The sequence below is a fragment of the Monodon monoceros genome, unplaced genomic scaffold (assembly GCF_005190385.1).
Source record: "Monodon monoceros isolate NGI ecotype Baffin Bay Population unplaced genomic scaffold, NGI_Narwhal_1 Super_Scaffold_19, whole genome shotgun sequence".
Taxonomy (NCBI): Eukaryota; Metazoa; Chordata; class Mammalia; order Artiodactyla; family Monodontidae; genus Monodon; species Monodon monoceros.
The window spans coordinates 83587031-83601231 of NW_021703775.1; the positions used below are offsets into that span (position 1 = coordinate 83587031).

General features: G+C 50.6%; 1 protein-coding gene across 4 annotated transcripts in view; it reads right to left on the reverse strand.

Annotated features, from left to right (window-relative positions):
• The window catches only part of RNF144A (ring finger protein 144A), a 45420-nt gene extending 34258 nt beyond the window's left edge, over positions 1-11162 (reverse strand). For all 4 annotated transcript variants that reach the window (XM_029232032.1, XM_029232029.1, XM_029232028.1 and 1 more), the window contains exon 1: positions 10678-11162. In XM_029232032.1, coding sequence (XP_029087865.1) covers positions 10678-10848 — 171 coding nt within the window. In that variant the 5' untranslated portion in view covers positions 10849-11162. The remainder of the gene's footprint in view (positions 1-10677) is intronic.
• Between the last annotated feature and the right edge of the window lie 3039 nt (positions 11163-14201).

Genomic DNA, 14201 nt, shown 5'->3' on the forward strand with positions numbered 1-14201 from the left:
ACAAAAAAAAAAAAAAAAAAAAAAAAAAAAAGACACACGCACCCCAATGTTCATTGCAGCACTATTTACAATAGCCAGGACATGGAAGCAACCTAAATGCCCATCGACAGACGAATGGATAAAGAAGATGTGGTACATATATACAATGGAATATTACTCAGCCATAAAAAGGAACAAAATTGGGTCATTTGTAGAGACGTGGATGGATCTAGAGACTGTCATACAGAGTAAAGTACGTCAGAAAGAGAAAAACAAATATCATATATTCACGCATATTTGGGGAACCTAGGAAAAAGGTACAGATGAACCTGTTTGCAGGGCAGAAATCGAGACACAGATGTAGAGAACAAATGCATGGACACCAAGGGGGGAAGCGGCAGGGGGTGTGGTGATGGGATGAATTGGGCGATTGGGATTGACATGTATACACTGATGTGTATAAAATTGATGACTAATAAGAACCTGCTGTATAAAAAAATAAATAAAATAAAATTCAAAAATTCAAAAAAAAAAAAAGTAAAGCACATAAGCTGTTTCCTAAGCCTCTTCCTCGCCCCCGCAAAATGTCTAATCCATTTCATTATAAGAATGCATGGTTACTAGGAACGGATGGGCCTAAAATCAGATCCAGCTGCACTTTCCACTGGTTCTGTGCTTTGAACAAGTCTGCCTCTCTACCAGCCTCATTTTCTGGATCTGCATTTTAGGGTGGTTCAGCCTACATCATGGTGGAGTCGAAAAAATATTGTGCAAGGGAAAGACGTCGAGGACTTCCCTGGTGGCTCAGTGGTTAGGAGTCCGCCTGTCAATGCAGGGGACATGGGTTCCATCCCTGGTCTGGGAAGATCCCACATGCCGCGGAGCAACTAAGCCCGTGCACCACAACTGCTGAGCCTGCGCTCTAGAGCCCGTGAGCCACAACTACTGAGCCCACGCGCCACAACTACTGAGCCCACGTGCCTAGAGCCCGTGCTCTGCAACAAAGAGAAGCCACCGCAATGAGAAGCCCACGCACCGCAATGAAGAGTAACCCCCGCTTGCCGCAACTAGAGAAAGCCCGTGCGCAGCAACGAAGACCCAACACAGCCAAAATAAATAAATAAATAAGTAAATAAGTAAATACATTTATGTTAAAAAACAAAAAGAGAAAGAGTCTAGAAGACTACATGGACAAGAGTGTATGCTCAATATATAAATGACAGTTGATCTAAATGGGTAATTCTCACCATTTTAGCAAACCAGAATATTTCATTCACTAAAGACTCTAAAGATGGCAGTTTCTTTAAAAAATAGAAATCAAGGTAATCCTCGAAAACACCCATCTCCTACAGCCTCTCTCAAGAGCACTGAACAGAACGCTAAGACTCCACGTGTCAATTGCAGCCTGGGTGCCTACGACCCAAGGGCCCTGTATGCCTCTGTCCTATCCAAGCTCCCTGTGACCACGCGGGACCTGAACTCAGGTTTTCCCCAGATCATCTATGTTTCACCAATGCAGTGATGATGAAGAGAGCTCCAGAGAACCGAGTAAGGATGAGCCGAGTCCTGGCACTGCCTCTGAGGCCTAAGATGGCAGAGGTTTCAGAGGTAAACTCATCAAAACCAACAAAGGAGCTTCCCAGAACGAGGGAGGGGCAGAGGAGGAGGGAGGGGGTCACGCCGAGCCTCCATCAGGCCTGCACCTCTTCAGGAAGACGGCACCAGGGTTTGGTGGCGTGCTGAACCCCTACAGCAAGGTCTGTTCACAGTGGGAGGTGACTGGAAAGCGAATGTCCTGTGTGGGGCTGGGGGCAGAGGCTGAGGAAGAGAAACACCGCAGGCTTCAGAGCTACAGAGACACCTGGAATCCCTGTCCTTCCAGGCAGAGCCGCGGACCGGTTATGTGAAGAGTTTGGGCCACAGCCCCCTTGACTACAGAATACAGATGCCCATCTTGCTGGGCTTTTGCAACGGTAAGAAAGAAACTATGTAAAAGCACCCGGCACAATTCCCAACACACAGACCAGATAAGTAAGAGGGACCGCTGTTACCTGCGGTGTGTCTATTTGGGTGATAGATGTCTTACAGTCATAGGTGAAAAGAAAGTCAAAACCTTAGCAACAAGATCATTATTTTACTTTTTACAATTAAGTTTGTCTAAATTGAGTCTCTGGAGGACACTGGAATGCCGTAAGCTGATAAAATGCTGAAAACTCTCACAATACTGTACAGAGAAGTACACGATGAGAGCAGGTTTACAAAATGCAACATTGAAAGCTGGTGTGAAGCACACACCCGGGGGGCGTCTCCGAGTCTGAATGACGCTGTTGAAGAGACTGCACGTATCAACAAGCAGTGCGTCACGTCTGCGGAGCACTACCCAGGAGCGTCCGTCCTATGCCATTAGCAGGCCGCTGTGCAATTTGCAAAATGACTGTGCTCTGGAAGCATCCATTTGTTTACTATATAAAAAGAGATGAGGATCCAAGTGTCTGACCAAGCATCCATCGAAAACAAGCCCGGGCTTCTTCCAGATATAAAGCAGACCATGACTCACAAGCTATGTTTTTCAATCTAATAGCAAAAAGATGTCTTGAAATGAGCACAAAAAAATGCCAGAGAAACCTCAGTCAAAATATACATGACAAAGGCAGACACTGATGTACTGATATTTCCCACTATCATATTAGTTATAGCTCTCTGTAACCAAATGCCTCAGGACCCTGTGTTAATCACTACCTGTGTTAGCCAACTAAACAAACGTGAGGCTCTTAGGAGGTGTTAATCACTCCCATTTTATGGAGGAGAGAACAAAGCTCAGGGAGGTTGAAAACGAGCCCAGAGGTGGAGTCTGTAAGTGTAGGAGCTCGAGCTCAAACCCACGTGTGCCTGACTCCAAAGAGGTGAGGGTTTTGTTTTATTAAACTCGTGTCTTCTTCCTCCCCAATCAAGAATTCTTTCAGGGCTTCCCTGGTGGCGCAGTGGTTGAGAGTCCGCCTGCCGATGCAGGGGACACGGGTTCATGCCCCGGTCCGGGAAGATCCCACATGCCGTGGAGCAGCTGGGCCCGTGAGCCATGGCCGCTGAGCCTGCGCGTCCGGAGCCTGTGCTCCGCAGCGGGAGAGGCCACAACAGTGAGAGGCCCGCGTACCGAAAAAAAAAAAAAAAAAAAAAAAGGAATTCTTTCATAAGCAGTCATTTATTACTTATTTTCTGTTACCTCATGAGGTTTTTTTTCTTCTTTCAGTACAAAGCATTGTATGCATTTTAAAGTGGCAAAGTCTGAGTCAAACTAGACTGTGTCTTTATGTGTCCCTGATGCTTGGATGCCAGGACATTCCATGACATCAAGACCCCAAGGCCCCTGTGGGAAAAGATGCGGGTGCAGATCCTTAAGACGCGCTGTGCTGGGGCTCCAGTGGGGTCCCACCTCAGGGGCGCGGGTGGCATCCCAGAGATGGAGAGCTGGCCAGAGGGACAAGACGTCCCAGCAAAGGAGCGTCTACCACACAAAGGGCAGGAGGAGGGAGGGGGGCTGTTGAGAGCCGCAGAATGTTCCAGGCCTTTCGTTTTCCACTCTGTCGTCCAAGTCTTTGAAACCCGGTCCAAAGGCAGAGGCAGCACTGCTGATCTGCTAAGGTACCTCCGCTGTGCCAGAATTTTTCTGCCAAGGAGAAGGGGGCCACACAGACACCTCTGCCTGATGTAAAGTCTGCAGCAAGCCTGAATTTCACCTGTTTCCTCCCCTGGAGGCCTGCTGGCTATTGATGATGCCGACAGCTGAAAGAAGCCTCCAGAAACTGTGCTCAAAGGTGCTTGAGTAGCTTCTGCTTACCAAGATCCGCTGTTTACAAACAGTCCATGCAGGCAGGTCCAAACAACTGTGGCGGGACCCCCACGAACAGTGTTCAAACAGCAAGGACCCTGGAATCCCCGCCCTGGGTTGGGATGCCAGCGAACCCGCCTGCCAGATGTGTGACTGGAGCCGGAGCTGTGCCTCTCTGAGCCCCCGTCCTCCACAGTGTGGAATGAGACAAGCCTGGCGGACAGAAAAGGGTGCCTCTACAGTCGGTGCCCCAGGGTCCGCAGTGCTCCGGCATGGTGCCCGCACACGCACCACGTGTCCTGCCCGGCATCCCCTCAGCCTCCATCACTGAGGGTCTGCTTACATTCCTTCTCCATTAGAAGGCAGGCTCTTTGAAAGCAAGAACTGTTTATCTCTCCAGTCCCTGTGCCTGTGAGTGCTGGTAGAATGCAAGGGATTAACAACGCCACAGGGAAAGGCAGATGCCAACAACCGGGGAGCTGAGCGCTCACACACACGACAAGCCGACACCCGCATGGACACGGACACTCGGCAGCCGTGCAGAGAGGGGGGGAGACCCAGGGCGGCGCGGACCTCAGGTCACTGCCAAAGAGCAGCTGGACGACGTGGCATCCCAGGCATCTCCGCAGGCGGGGAGGGCAAGCCCTTCCTCACAGAGCTGTCCTCAGGGAGGCGGGAGCCACCGCCTGTCACAGCAGGCATGACAAGGATGCTTCGTGCATCCCCCCCCCCCCCGCCCCCCGGCCATGCCACCAGGGGCTGGAAACCTGAGCGGGCCACCCAGCCGGCCCCGTGGTGAATGTTCTGGCAGCGACACCGCTCCAGACTGCAGGAATGTGACTTTACCCAAAGCAGGGGAGTCCAGAGTATGAAGGTTGCTTTTGTAAAAATTTTAGAGGAAAACAAAATTCAGACGTACTTTCTACCAAAAGAAAACCCCCAGAAAACAAAACCCAACTCTCATCTATGTGTTCTCTTTGTCCTCTGCTCTTGACAAACCACAGGATCTGCTGTCTCCTGGACTAAGGCTCCCCTGAGCTCCGACCCCTCGGCTTTGCTGAAGACCAGGTGCAGCCCCACGGTCAACCCTGCTCCAGGTAACCTCGGTGCTCTGCTCCCTGGCTGTCCTTGGGCCTTTCTGGGGAGAAGACACCATTCTCTCCTCCGCAGGGAGGGCGCTCTCCTCACCCTCGGGCTTCTAAACGAGCTGCAGGAGACGCCGTGTGTGTAGGACAAGGTCTCTCTTCTCCTAAGCCGCGGAGAAGCAAGTATGAGCATTTCACCAAACCACACCTTCATCACCAAGAGCTCCCAGGGAAGGCCAGACAGAGCCGGCTGTGGTGGGCAGGGTTAACATATGGAAATCAGAGGCAGGGACACAAAGGGGTCCTCTGTTTCATCCACTCAACAGATATTCATTTACTCTGCACCAAAAGTCCAGGAGGCCGGCAATGCAGAAGCAACAGATAAACCTTGGGCTGAACTCTTCCTGAAAGTAGAATGAGTGTGTTTCGTGCGCAGTTGTGTGGGATCTGTGTGTTGTGTGCATGTGAATTTAAGAAGGCACGTGAGAGAAGGGGATGCAAGGATATGACGAGTTTGAGGGTCTGAGGGTGTGACAATGGGAGTACATGGGCAACTGCTCAGAATAGGTGGTACCTGAGGGCTAATTCTAACAGAGGGGTACTCTGTTCACCCAGTCTCGTTAGGTTCAGCTGTCTAGATTTTCCAAACGACTGAAGATTATTCCATCGAATGGAGAAACCGAGACTTTTGTTTGTCTTTTATCTCATGAATAAGAAGGGGCTGGGGAGACCGAGAATGCCCATTTGGGTGTCTTGCCATCAATGGGGCAGGGTTCCAGGACCCTGACTGCAGCAGGATGTGGATGGGCCTCCTGCAAGAGAACAGGGAGGTCGGCTTTGAGATTCAGAATCAAGTGCACAAAACGGGGAGAGAGAAAGAGGGACCCAAGTGTCCTTCCTGGGTAGGAAGGTACTGAGATCTGGGGGCATGAGAAGGAAGCCCAGTGCCTGTGACCCAGGACATGGCCTGCAAATGCCTCCCAGCAGCCCTTCAGTTCTTTGTTATGTTTGTCAGCAAAGCCGATACCAGGAGTCAGCACTTTCTTCTGTATGGTTAATGCACAGGCATCAGGTTTTAATGCAAAAAGCAAATGCACCAGAGTCAAGGCACACCCAGTGAACATTCTAGAGCAGCTGGTCCCGTCTTTCTGAGCTGTGGTGTCCCTTTTAGGAGATGGAGAATCCTGCCCACTTGGCTGGGTCTTATGGGAAGTGCGGCCATGTCGCAAGGCACGGGGTAGACCACCGGCAATCAGAGAGGCTGTTCTTTCACCCACAAGGGGAAGTTTTAGAGGGACCCTAAATCCAGACGTAAAAATGAAAACCACGCCTGCGGAGCCTGTGAGCAGTGCCCCAGCTCGCCGGCCCCAAGAACAGGATCAATGACGGTCACACAGCCAATGAGGCCAGAGGGTTCCCTGGGAACACACGTGTCTTCTTTACCCACAAGTCACTGAGAGAGATGCCCTCGCTCTACCTGTGGACAGCGTGGGGTGAGGACGTGCCGTCTGCAGCTGCTACCATTTTGTTACCATCACTGGGAGCCCCAGCTCTGCAGGCTTCCTGGGTCACGGGCAGGATCCTCATGCCACCGGAAGCTCTTAATGCCTACACAAAGGCAGTGCCAGTGGGACTGGCAAGTGACAATGTCCGTGCAGTCTGAGAGCTCAGAGACTAAAGAGTCCCACTTTCCTTCCCTGGACAAGGGCACCAGAGAAGACGGGGAAAGGGACTCGCCCAGGGCCCCCCATTGTTAACGGTGGGGCGGACCCTAGGACTAGTCAACACTTGTGAATTACAGCCAAGCGCCCTTCCTGCAGTGTCCAAACCGTGGCTGTCTATGCAAACAATGCCCTGCCGAGAAGCTGGTCTCACTGGAAGATTCGTGCATTTTCTAGGCCCAAAGCTTTCTGCTCCTTGCACATCTCTGGCCTCATGCGGGAGGCGGATGACCCAAGCTGCCCTGCTCTCTGCACATCACCATCCAAGCACAGCTGCACATTCACATCTTTCTGGCCTGATGCCCTTCTAGTCCCTGCCAGTTATGTCACTGTGGGAACCCCTCACAACACCCCGTCCTTTGCCTGCCCTTCCTGATGGGGCTGTATCCATCACGCTTTCTTCAAATGACCCCCTGAAGCCTGCCGGGTGAGCTCCCTTCTCTGTGTGGTCACATACCTCTGTTTATACTGCGATTACAAGTCTTTCCATCCCAATGACAGCAACCCAGACCTCTCTCTCACCTACACATGGGATCAGGAGAGCAGAGACTGGAAGCTTTCATCTCCCCCAGGTACCCAGGGCACCTGTCACAGGCTGGCGCTTGACAAGGACTGAAGAATGGAAGTGACCAAGCACCCACTTTGTGCAAAGCTGATGGGGATGTTAAGGTGTGCAAGTCAAGGTCCATCTCCTCACGTGATGGATTTCTGGATGAGAAAACATAACTAAGGGAAAGAGTCAGAAGTTCTGGGTCTCGGAAAACAGACATTTCCACCTTCCTGATCCCTGGGGCGTGTTATTTTGAGGGGGGAACCACAGCACCCCACGTCTTTGAGCCTCAAGTCCCCCCAACCTTTGGAACAAGTAGATCCCCTCCAGTGCTGCGAGCTGTCACACTGACCCTGCTTTGTCAGCAGTGAAACACCATAAACGTTCCATGTTATAGGATGCTGCAAGTATCGGGGAGACCACAATGGCCTTGATGGGCTTCATTTTAGCTTAAAATGTCATACATTTTAGCTTCTGGTCCACGGGGCATCTCCCAGGCCACCAGAAACATAGGTTGACGAAATGGAAATGGGATTGGCTCTCAGTGCAGGATCTTATTTTAAGGACATATTTTGACATAAACGTCAACAACCCTTTCTCTCCTCCCAGTACTCTTGCACAGAAACTGTTGGTCATACTTGAAGATTTCACATTTTTGCACACAAATGTTCAAGTTTACGTTTATCTCTTTAAGTTTCATTTTCACACTCAGCCAAAACTTGACCATTTGAGCTACCTGGTGGGCGTCACATCTCCAAACCCCTGGAGCTTAGCATCATACCTGGAACGTGCACGGGGCTGGGAGGGTCCCTCCAGCCACTGAGACCCTTGGACCAGTGCATCCCTCTCCTACCTGTGTCACGCCCCACCGGCCCCATGCACAGGCTCTCCATGACCTTTGAACTCACCCTAAAGCCACCAGGCACCCTATAAACAAGGGAAATTCCCCGGAACATGTGTCATGGTCACGCCACGTTAGTACGTGGTAGGCACACACTTCTGGTGCTCGAGGAATCTGGGGAGATGCAGGTTAAATCAACAGCTGTCCCTCGTGTGGGTTCCTCGGGGCTTTCTCTGTGCTCTTGGGCACCCAGAGCGTCCCAGGGGTAAGGGTACAGAGAGGGACACGGCATGCTGTGTTTAGTAAATCCACTGAAACACACAGATTGTATGAGTGCATCTTTGAGGACAAGTGTTCCTCAGGACACACGCTTGGGGAAAGCTGCCCAGAGCTCCCTTGAATCCCTGCGGTTCTAAGTCCCAGTTCAGAAGCGAGATGGAGAGGATCTGAGCCTCCACGTGGCAACTCCTTCACACGTCCTTCCTGAGCCTTAGGGTAAACTCCGTTCAGCTCCATTATACAGATGAGGCACACAAGGGAAGCTGAGGTCAGAAACAGCCTGCGTTTCAGTGCCCTGACGCCTGACCCCAATCACTAGGCTTTCCCCTCGAGCCCCTTCCTCCTTGAGGTCAATCTACCTCAGACCTAAAGCCCATAATTCTCTAGTAGTGTTTTATTTGAAGAGTGCCCCCTTTCAGCTTTGCACAGTTTTCTCTCTTCACTCTTTCCTACCTTCCCAGGTCTGTCCCCAGGAAGAAGACAGTGGCAGTTCTGCTGGCTGGGGGGCCCTGAGGCCTGCACAGAGGGGACAGCACGTGACGGAAGCCCTAGGGGACATGGGCGCCTTCCCCCAGTCTGCGACACGCAGGTGTTTCCTGTGCTTCACGGTGCAGGGAGCTGCGGACACAAGTAAGCCTGCCTCAACATCTTAATTTTTAATAAATGGCTGTGAGAAAACAATCACAGCTGTCACCTGTTTCTCAGTGCTCCCAGCAAACCCCTCTTTGAGAAAACAATGTTATTTTCCTCTATTCACAGTCAATGACTTAAATTAAATGTTTGATCTGAATTAGACTTGCCTATTTATTTTCACTACTATGCTCTAGAAATAGAAAACTAAAACAACAATGACAACAAATGAAAGGCTGGGTAAAACCATGCCAGGGTGAATGGGCGACCTCACAGTGGAAGAAGAGAAGTCGTGGGCCCATGAGGCCCTCCCCACACGACGCAGGCAGGGGACACGAGTGGCAGCAAGCTCGCCTACAGGCACATCTGCAGAGGGGAATCAAGCCAATTGGTTGAGATTGCGGAAAACTCCCCTTCAGGCAAGAGCGAGGCAATTCTTGCATAAAGAGAACTCTTTAATCCACCCCCACGCTGGACCATCTCATCCTCCAGAAATGAAAACGAGTCCAATTCTCTGTGTTCATTGGCTGCACGTCTGTCTTTCCACCCACCTCCCCCCGGGGCTCTCTCCCTCCCAACCTTCCCCAGCTTAGAAAAAGCCCAAGGCAGCTTCCGGTGGTCCAGGTCGAAGTTACTTTCCTGGGGCTTTAATGAGGCACATTTCTCGGCTGCTAAGCGCACGGCTGAGGCTGACTCTGTGCGGTTCAACGCAGCTGCCTCTCCCGATTATCTATCATGGGCCCCGCTGCAAACCAGGCATTTGGGGGCAGAGCTGTGCCCTCAGGAAGCCAGTGTCTAACATAAAGGGAAGTCAGGACCCAGACTTAAACGACTGAAAGCTCCGTCTCATCTGTAAAACGCTGATGACGCTACTGAATGCACACACGTCCCAAACAGACAAGGTCTGTAAGACGGAGACAAACAGAATAAGGTCTGTAAAACAGGGGCAGGGAGAAAGAAGTCTCCGAAAATCAGGAGGAGGCTGTCGGGGACAGAACCCAATCCAGACATCTGAACCATACATGGGAAGGCCGTCCCTATAGTCCATTTATAACAGTAGTCAAATTCAGAAACTTTTTTAGTTTTTCACAGCTTAAAGGAAAATTGTTTTTTCCGGACTTTTCTTTTTTTTTTTTTTTTTTTTTGTATTTCTTGAATGGGAAGAAAAACCAAGCAAAATTAAATGAGACAAACTGAAAACAAACCCTACACCCTCATTTTTCTCTTCTGATAGGTAAAATGCTGGGTCTGAGAGAGGCCTGATGGGCACAGAAGCCCCTACAGGCATTAAGAGCAGGCCACTTGGCCCACGGTGACGCTGGCTGCATCTTCAGGAAATTCAAATGTGATTTCAGGATGCAGCCTCTCCAGCTTAGCACTAAAGCGGTGACGGCTGGCACGGAGAGCTGGCTATTCTACCGCACACACTCACCAGGCCAGCACCCCTGCAATCTCAGGCATGTCACTGTGCAATTAAATTTAAAGGGGGCTGTGGTGAAGCTTTGCCTTTCCAGAAAGGAGCGCACACGCCACGCTCAGGGTTTCTCAACTGCGTTCCCAGCTCCTAAGAGTCTGTTTAACTGATTACTTTTGCACCACGAGCGCCTGCAATCGAACCTGCTTGGGGAGCCTGACTGATTTGGAGGAGAATCCCTCCAATAACTGGGTAAAAGTGAGGGCAAAGGGCTGCATGGTATCTCCAAAAACAAAAGTGAAAAAGGCTCATCCTGAAATTCTTTTAAACTGGCGTTTTCTGCAAGACCCACCAGGGTACAGAAGATGCATTGGCACTGGGCAATGGTCGTCATCTTCTCCACTGGGTACTCCCCGAGACACAGCTTGCAGGACACCAGCGGGTCCAGGGCCAGGTCCCAGGTGGGCCGGCACCGTGCTGTGGTCATGGTAGAGCAGTCTGAAACGAGAGAAGCACAGGCCATCAGACACTTGTGGCCTCCACCAGAACCGAGGCAGGGGTCACTCCTGGCTGAAACTGGGGCTCTGGGGGGTGGCCAAGCGAACACTGAGGGGCCCGGGGTTTTAGAGTCCTCGTCTGGGGCCTCTGAGAAGTTTTAGCCAGAGGTCCCCGATCTGAGTCTGTGGGTGATTCCCTTCCCGTATTGATGGTAATATTCAAAACGGCGAGTGATCTACCCGTCGTCATCCTTCCCTCCACCCCTCCGATGGGTACTAAGGAAGACACTGTCCACTAAACGAAGCACCCAGCTCAGGAGGGCAGAACCTTAGCAACCCGGCAAAGGACGCTTTTGTTAAAATAGTTACTGATCAGATCAAAGTGTTCTCCAGTCTCTGCTGTAGGGATATCCCAGGGAAACCAGCCGGTGGAGTTCTGGCCTCTCTGTGCCCTCCCAGTAGAATGGTCCTTCCACACTGGTTTCTGTCCTCACCGCCCAGGTGTCACCTGACCTTCCAGAAGCAGCTCAAGCACCACTGCCTCCGAAGTCCTGGAAGACTGTCTAAAATGTAAGTTTCAGGGAGGCAAGGCCCTTTGGCAGATTTGTTCATTTATGTGGGTCAAGCGCATCCAACAGTGCCCGGTATGTGACAGACACCTCACAATCATCCATGGAACAATCCTCACTTCCCCACCCTCCCCAACATTCTCTGTGCACATCCACCCCTGGTCTGTGTTCCCCTGATAACAGGCATCTTCCTATTGCTATGTTACACACCGATTTCCACTGCTTACTGCTCGAGGGAAACAGAGAAGGTGTGAGTGTCCAGCTCTTAGCTCGGCTCTGACCCACGGTGGCCTCAATAATTTCCTGTTGATTGACTGAATTCTTGCACCCAGGGAAATGGCTCCTTGCTCCTAGCATACCCCCTGCGACTTGATTTAAGCCTTACAACACTTATTTTGCACCTGTGGTGGGTAAGTATGTGCTTTATTCTACCAGCACCCCCTTGCCCCCCAAACTCAGAACTGAGAAAGATTCAGTTAAAATTTCAGATAAAATCCACGGCTATCCAAACTCTATCTGCTATCCAAATCTCAGGACCTAAATTGATTTAGAGAATTTGGTATCCTTCCCTACTGAACCCCTAACCTCACTCTCTAAACTGAGGCATGAAAAGATTTGGATAGCAAGACACACCTACATTCCCCCCGAGTTTGTGAGGCCATGAAAAGAGGGTTTGTCTCGTTCAACTCCACATGTACAGCAGAAGACTGTACGCATAACGACAAAGGTACACACATGAAGGGAAAGAAAACAAGACAAAGCAACACCAACCAACGCCCAGAACGTACACAAAACGGCTCTCGGATCCTGGAAAGTCTCAAAGACGTGTGAGACAGAGTTCCCCACCTTAGGGTCTTCGGATTCAACTCAGGAACATCCTTTGCCAAATAAAAAGCTAATTGATAACACAAGGCAGAGTGTAGGATTATGTGTGAAATCAGTGCTCAAGGCACTCGGGAAAACTGGAAATCAGCCTGGGCTAGAATCTTCTGAATAGAACTTCGCAGGGGAGATAAGGCTTGAGTTTTAAGGGGAGGTTACATTTCATACAGGTGAAAAGGGGGTGGATATCAAAATAAGAGAGAGAAGAATCCCAGCATCTTTCACCAGGCAACAGGGTGTGGAGGCAGCACCATAGGGGCAGAAGGAACTCTGCTCCTCCAGGGCAAACAGAACACCCCTATCTGGTGGGGTGCTGGCTTACTTGACCACTGTCAGTCTCAGTCTGCTCATGTGTGTGATGGGGCCACAACCTCCACCTCCCAGGGCTGGTGCAGGATTAGCAGAGATCATATGAAGGACCTGACACACATGGCAATGCTCAGTAAACCCTCGTCCCTTCCCCTGGGATGCCTCATTTGGCCACAGTTTATCCACCTGTGAGAAGGCCTCTGCTGATACCAACCAGGGGCTGGGTGTGCAAGTTATTTCTGGGGTCAGGGAGCTGTCAGGATACTTTTTTTTAGAAAAAAATTATATCCACTTCTCGTGTTTTGACAGTCACAGCTCACCGGGTATCACTAAGCAAATATTTACTTAGGACGAACCACTGTGGGTTCTACGCAGGGCGCTGGGGGCGGGGAAGGCACGTGTGAGCTGGGGAAGAGACTCTGCGATGGTCTTGGGAACGCACAGAGGAGGTAAGACACAGTGACACACGACCCAGGCGCATGAGTGATGTCAGGGTGGCAGAGCAGCGGGGGAGACCCTGACCTATAAGAGCTCAAGCAAGTGAGGGGCGTTACTGAATTCCGGCGGGAATCGGCATTGGGAGTGAGGGCGGGAAATCCGAGGTCGGGGCAGGGAATGGACAGCAGCCTCCTCCCGGGACAGTTAGTATCTGTGGGCGACTTAGTCTAGAGTAAGTGCACTTTCCATTGTTAGAAAAGAACTCTGACACAAATTCAAGTAATTTGGGGGTGGGTTGGAGCCTTCCGGCTAATTTAAACAAACATGATCATTTGACCTTAATCCAACGGCACCAGAACACTTAGGTGATTTGGGGGTCACTCAGCGATCTGAGGGTGCAGAGTGTGCCAGAATCAAGGCTCCTCATGTCCCTGTGCTCATTTTCATTTGGAACATCTCCCTGCATCTTGAATTTATGCTTATTATGGTTATTTTAAATGTCCAGTGTTGCCTGGATCCTGGGCTCAGGTGCCAAGACTTTTTTCTGTATGTTTCTCCGCACCTTTTCCTGTGTTAATCCTTAATATCTCTTAAAGCTCACAGTACAGACTGTCAACTGTGTTTTGATTAAGACTGTTAGCTAAGCCCTATCAGGGATCACAAAGCTTTACTGGAAGCATTGAGAAAACTGCCTAAGACTGGAAATGTCCCCAAGAGGACAGAGGTTGCTTAATTGGCTTCTCTGTCCTGGAGAGCTGGGGAAAGGCTGCAGTGGACACTGTCCAAAAGGTCTGGGGTCCAGATTCTGTAGGGCACTGAGCAGCAGATGACATGTCACCCAGCAGACCTGGGTCCAAATTCCTGTCCTGCCACTTGGTCATGTGATTTTGGAGAAATTACTCAACCTCAAGGAACTTTAGTGTTTTTCTCTCTGTAAAACTTACACACCATCACCTCCCAGGTACACTTGTGAAGAGTGAGTGAGAAAGAATACGTTTAAAATTCCTGGTAAGTAAAGGTCATTAGGCTCTGTCGGGTTCAAGAGCTTGGACATTAACCCATATGAACCAAGGGGAGGAGAAAAACTGAGAGATGGTAAGACGCACTTAGTCTTAGGAAGTTCACGCTGATGGCCGTCATCTTTGGAAGAAGCAAACACCAAAACCTCAGCAGCCTCCTGC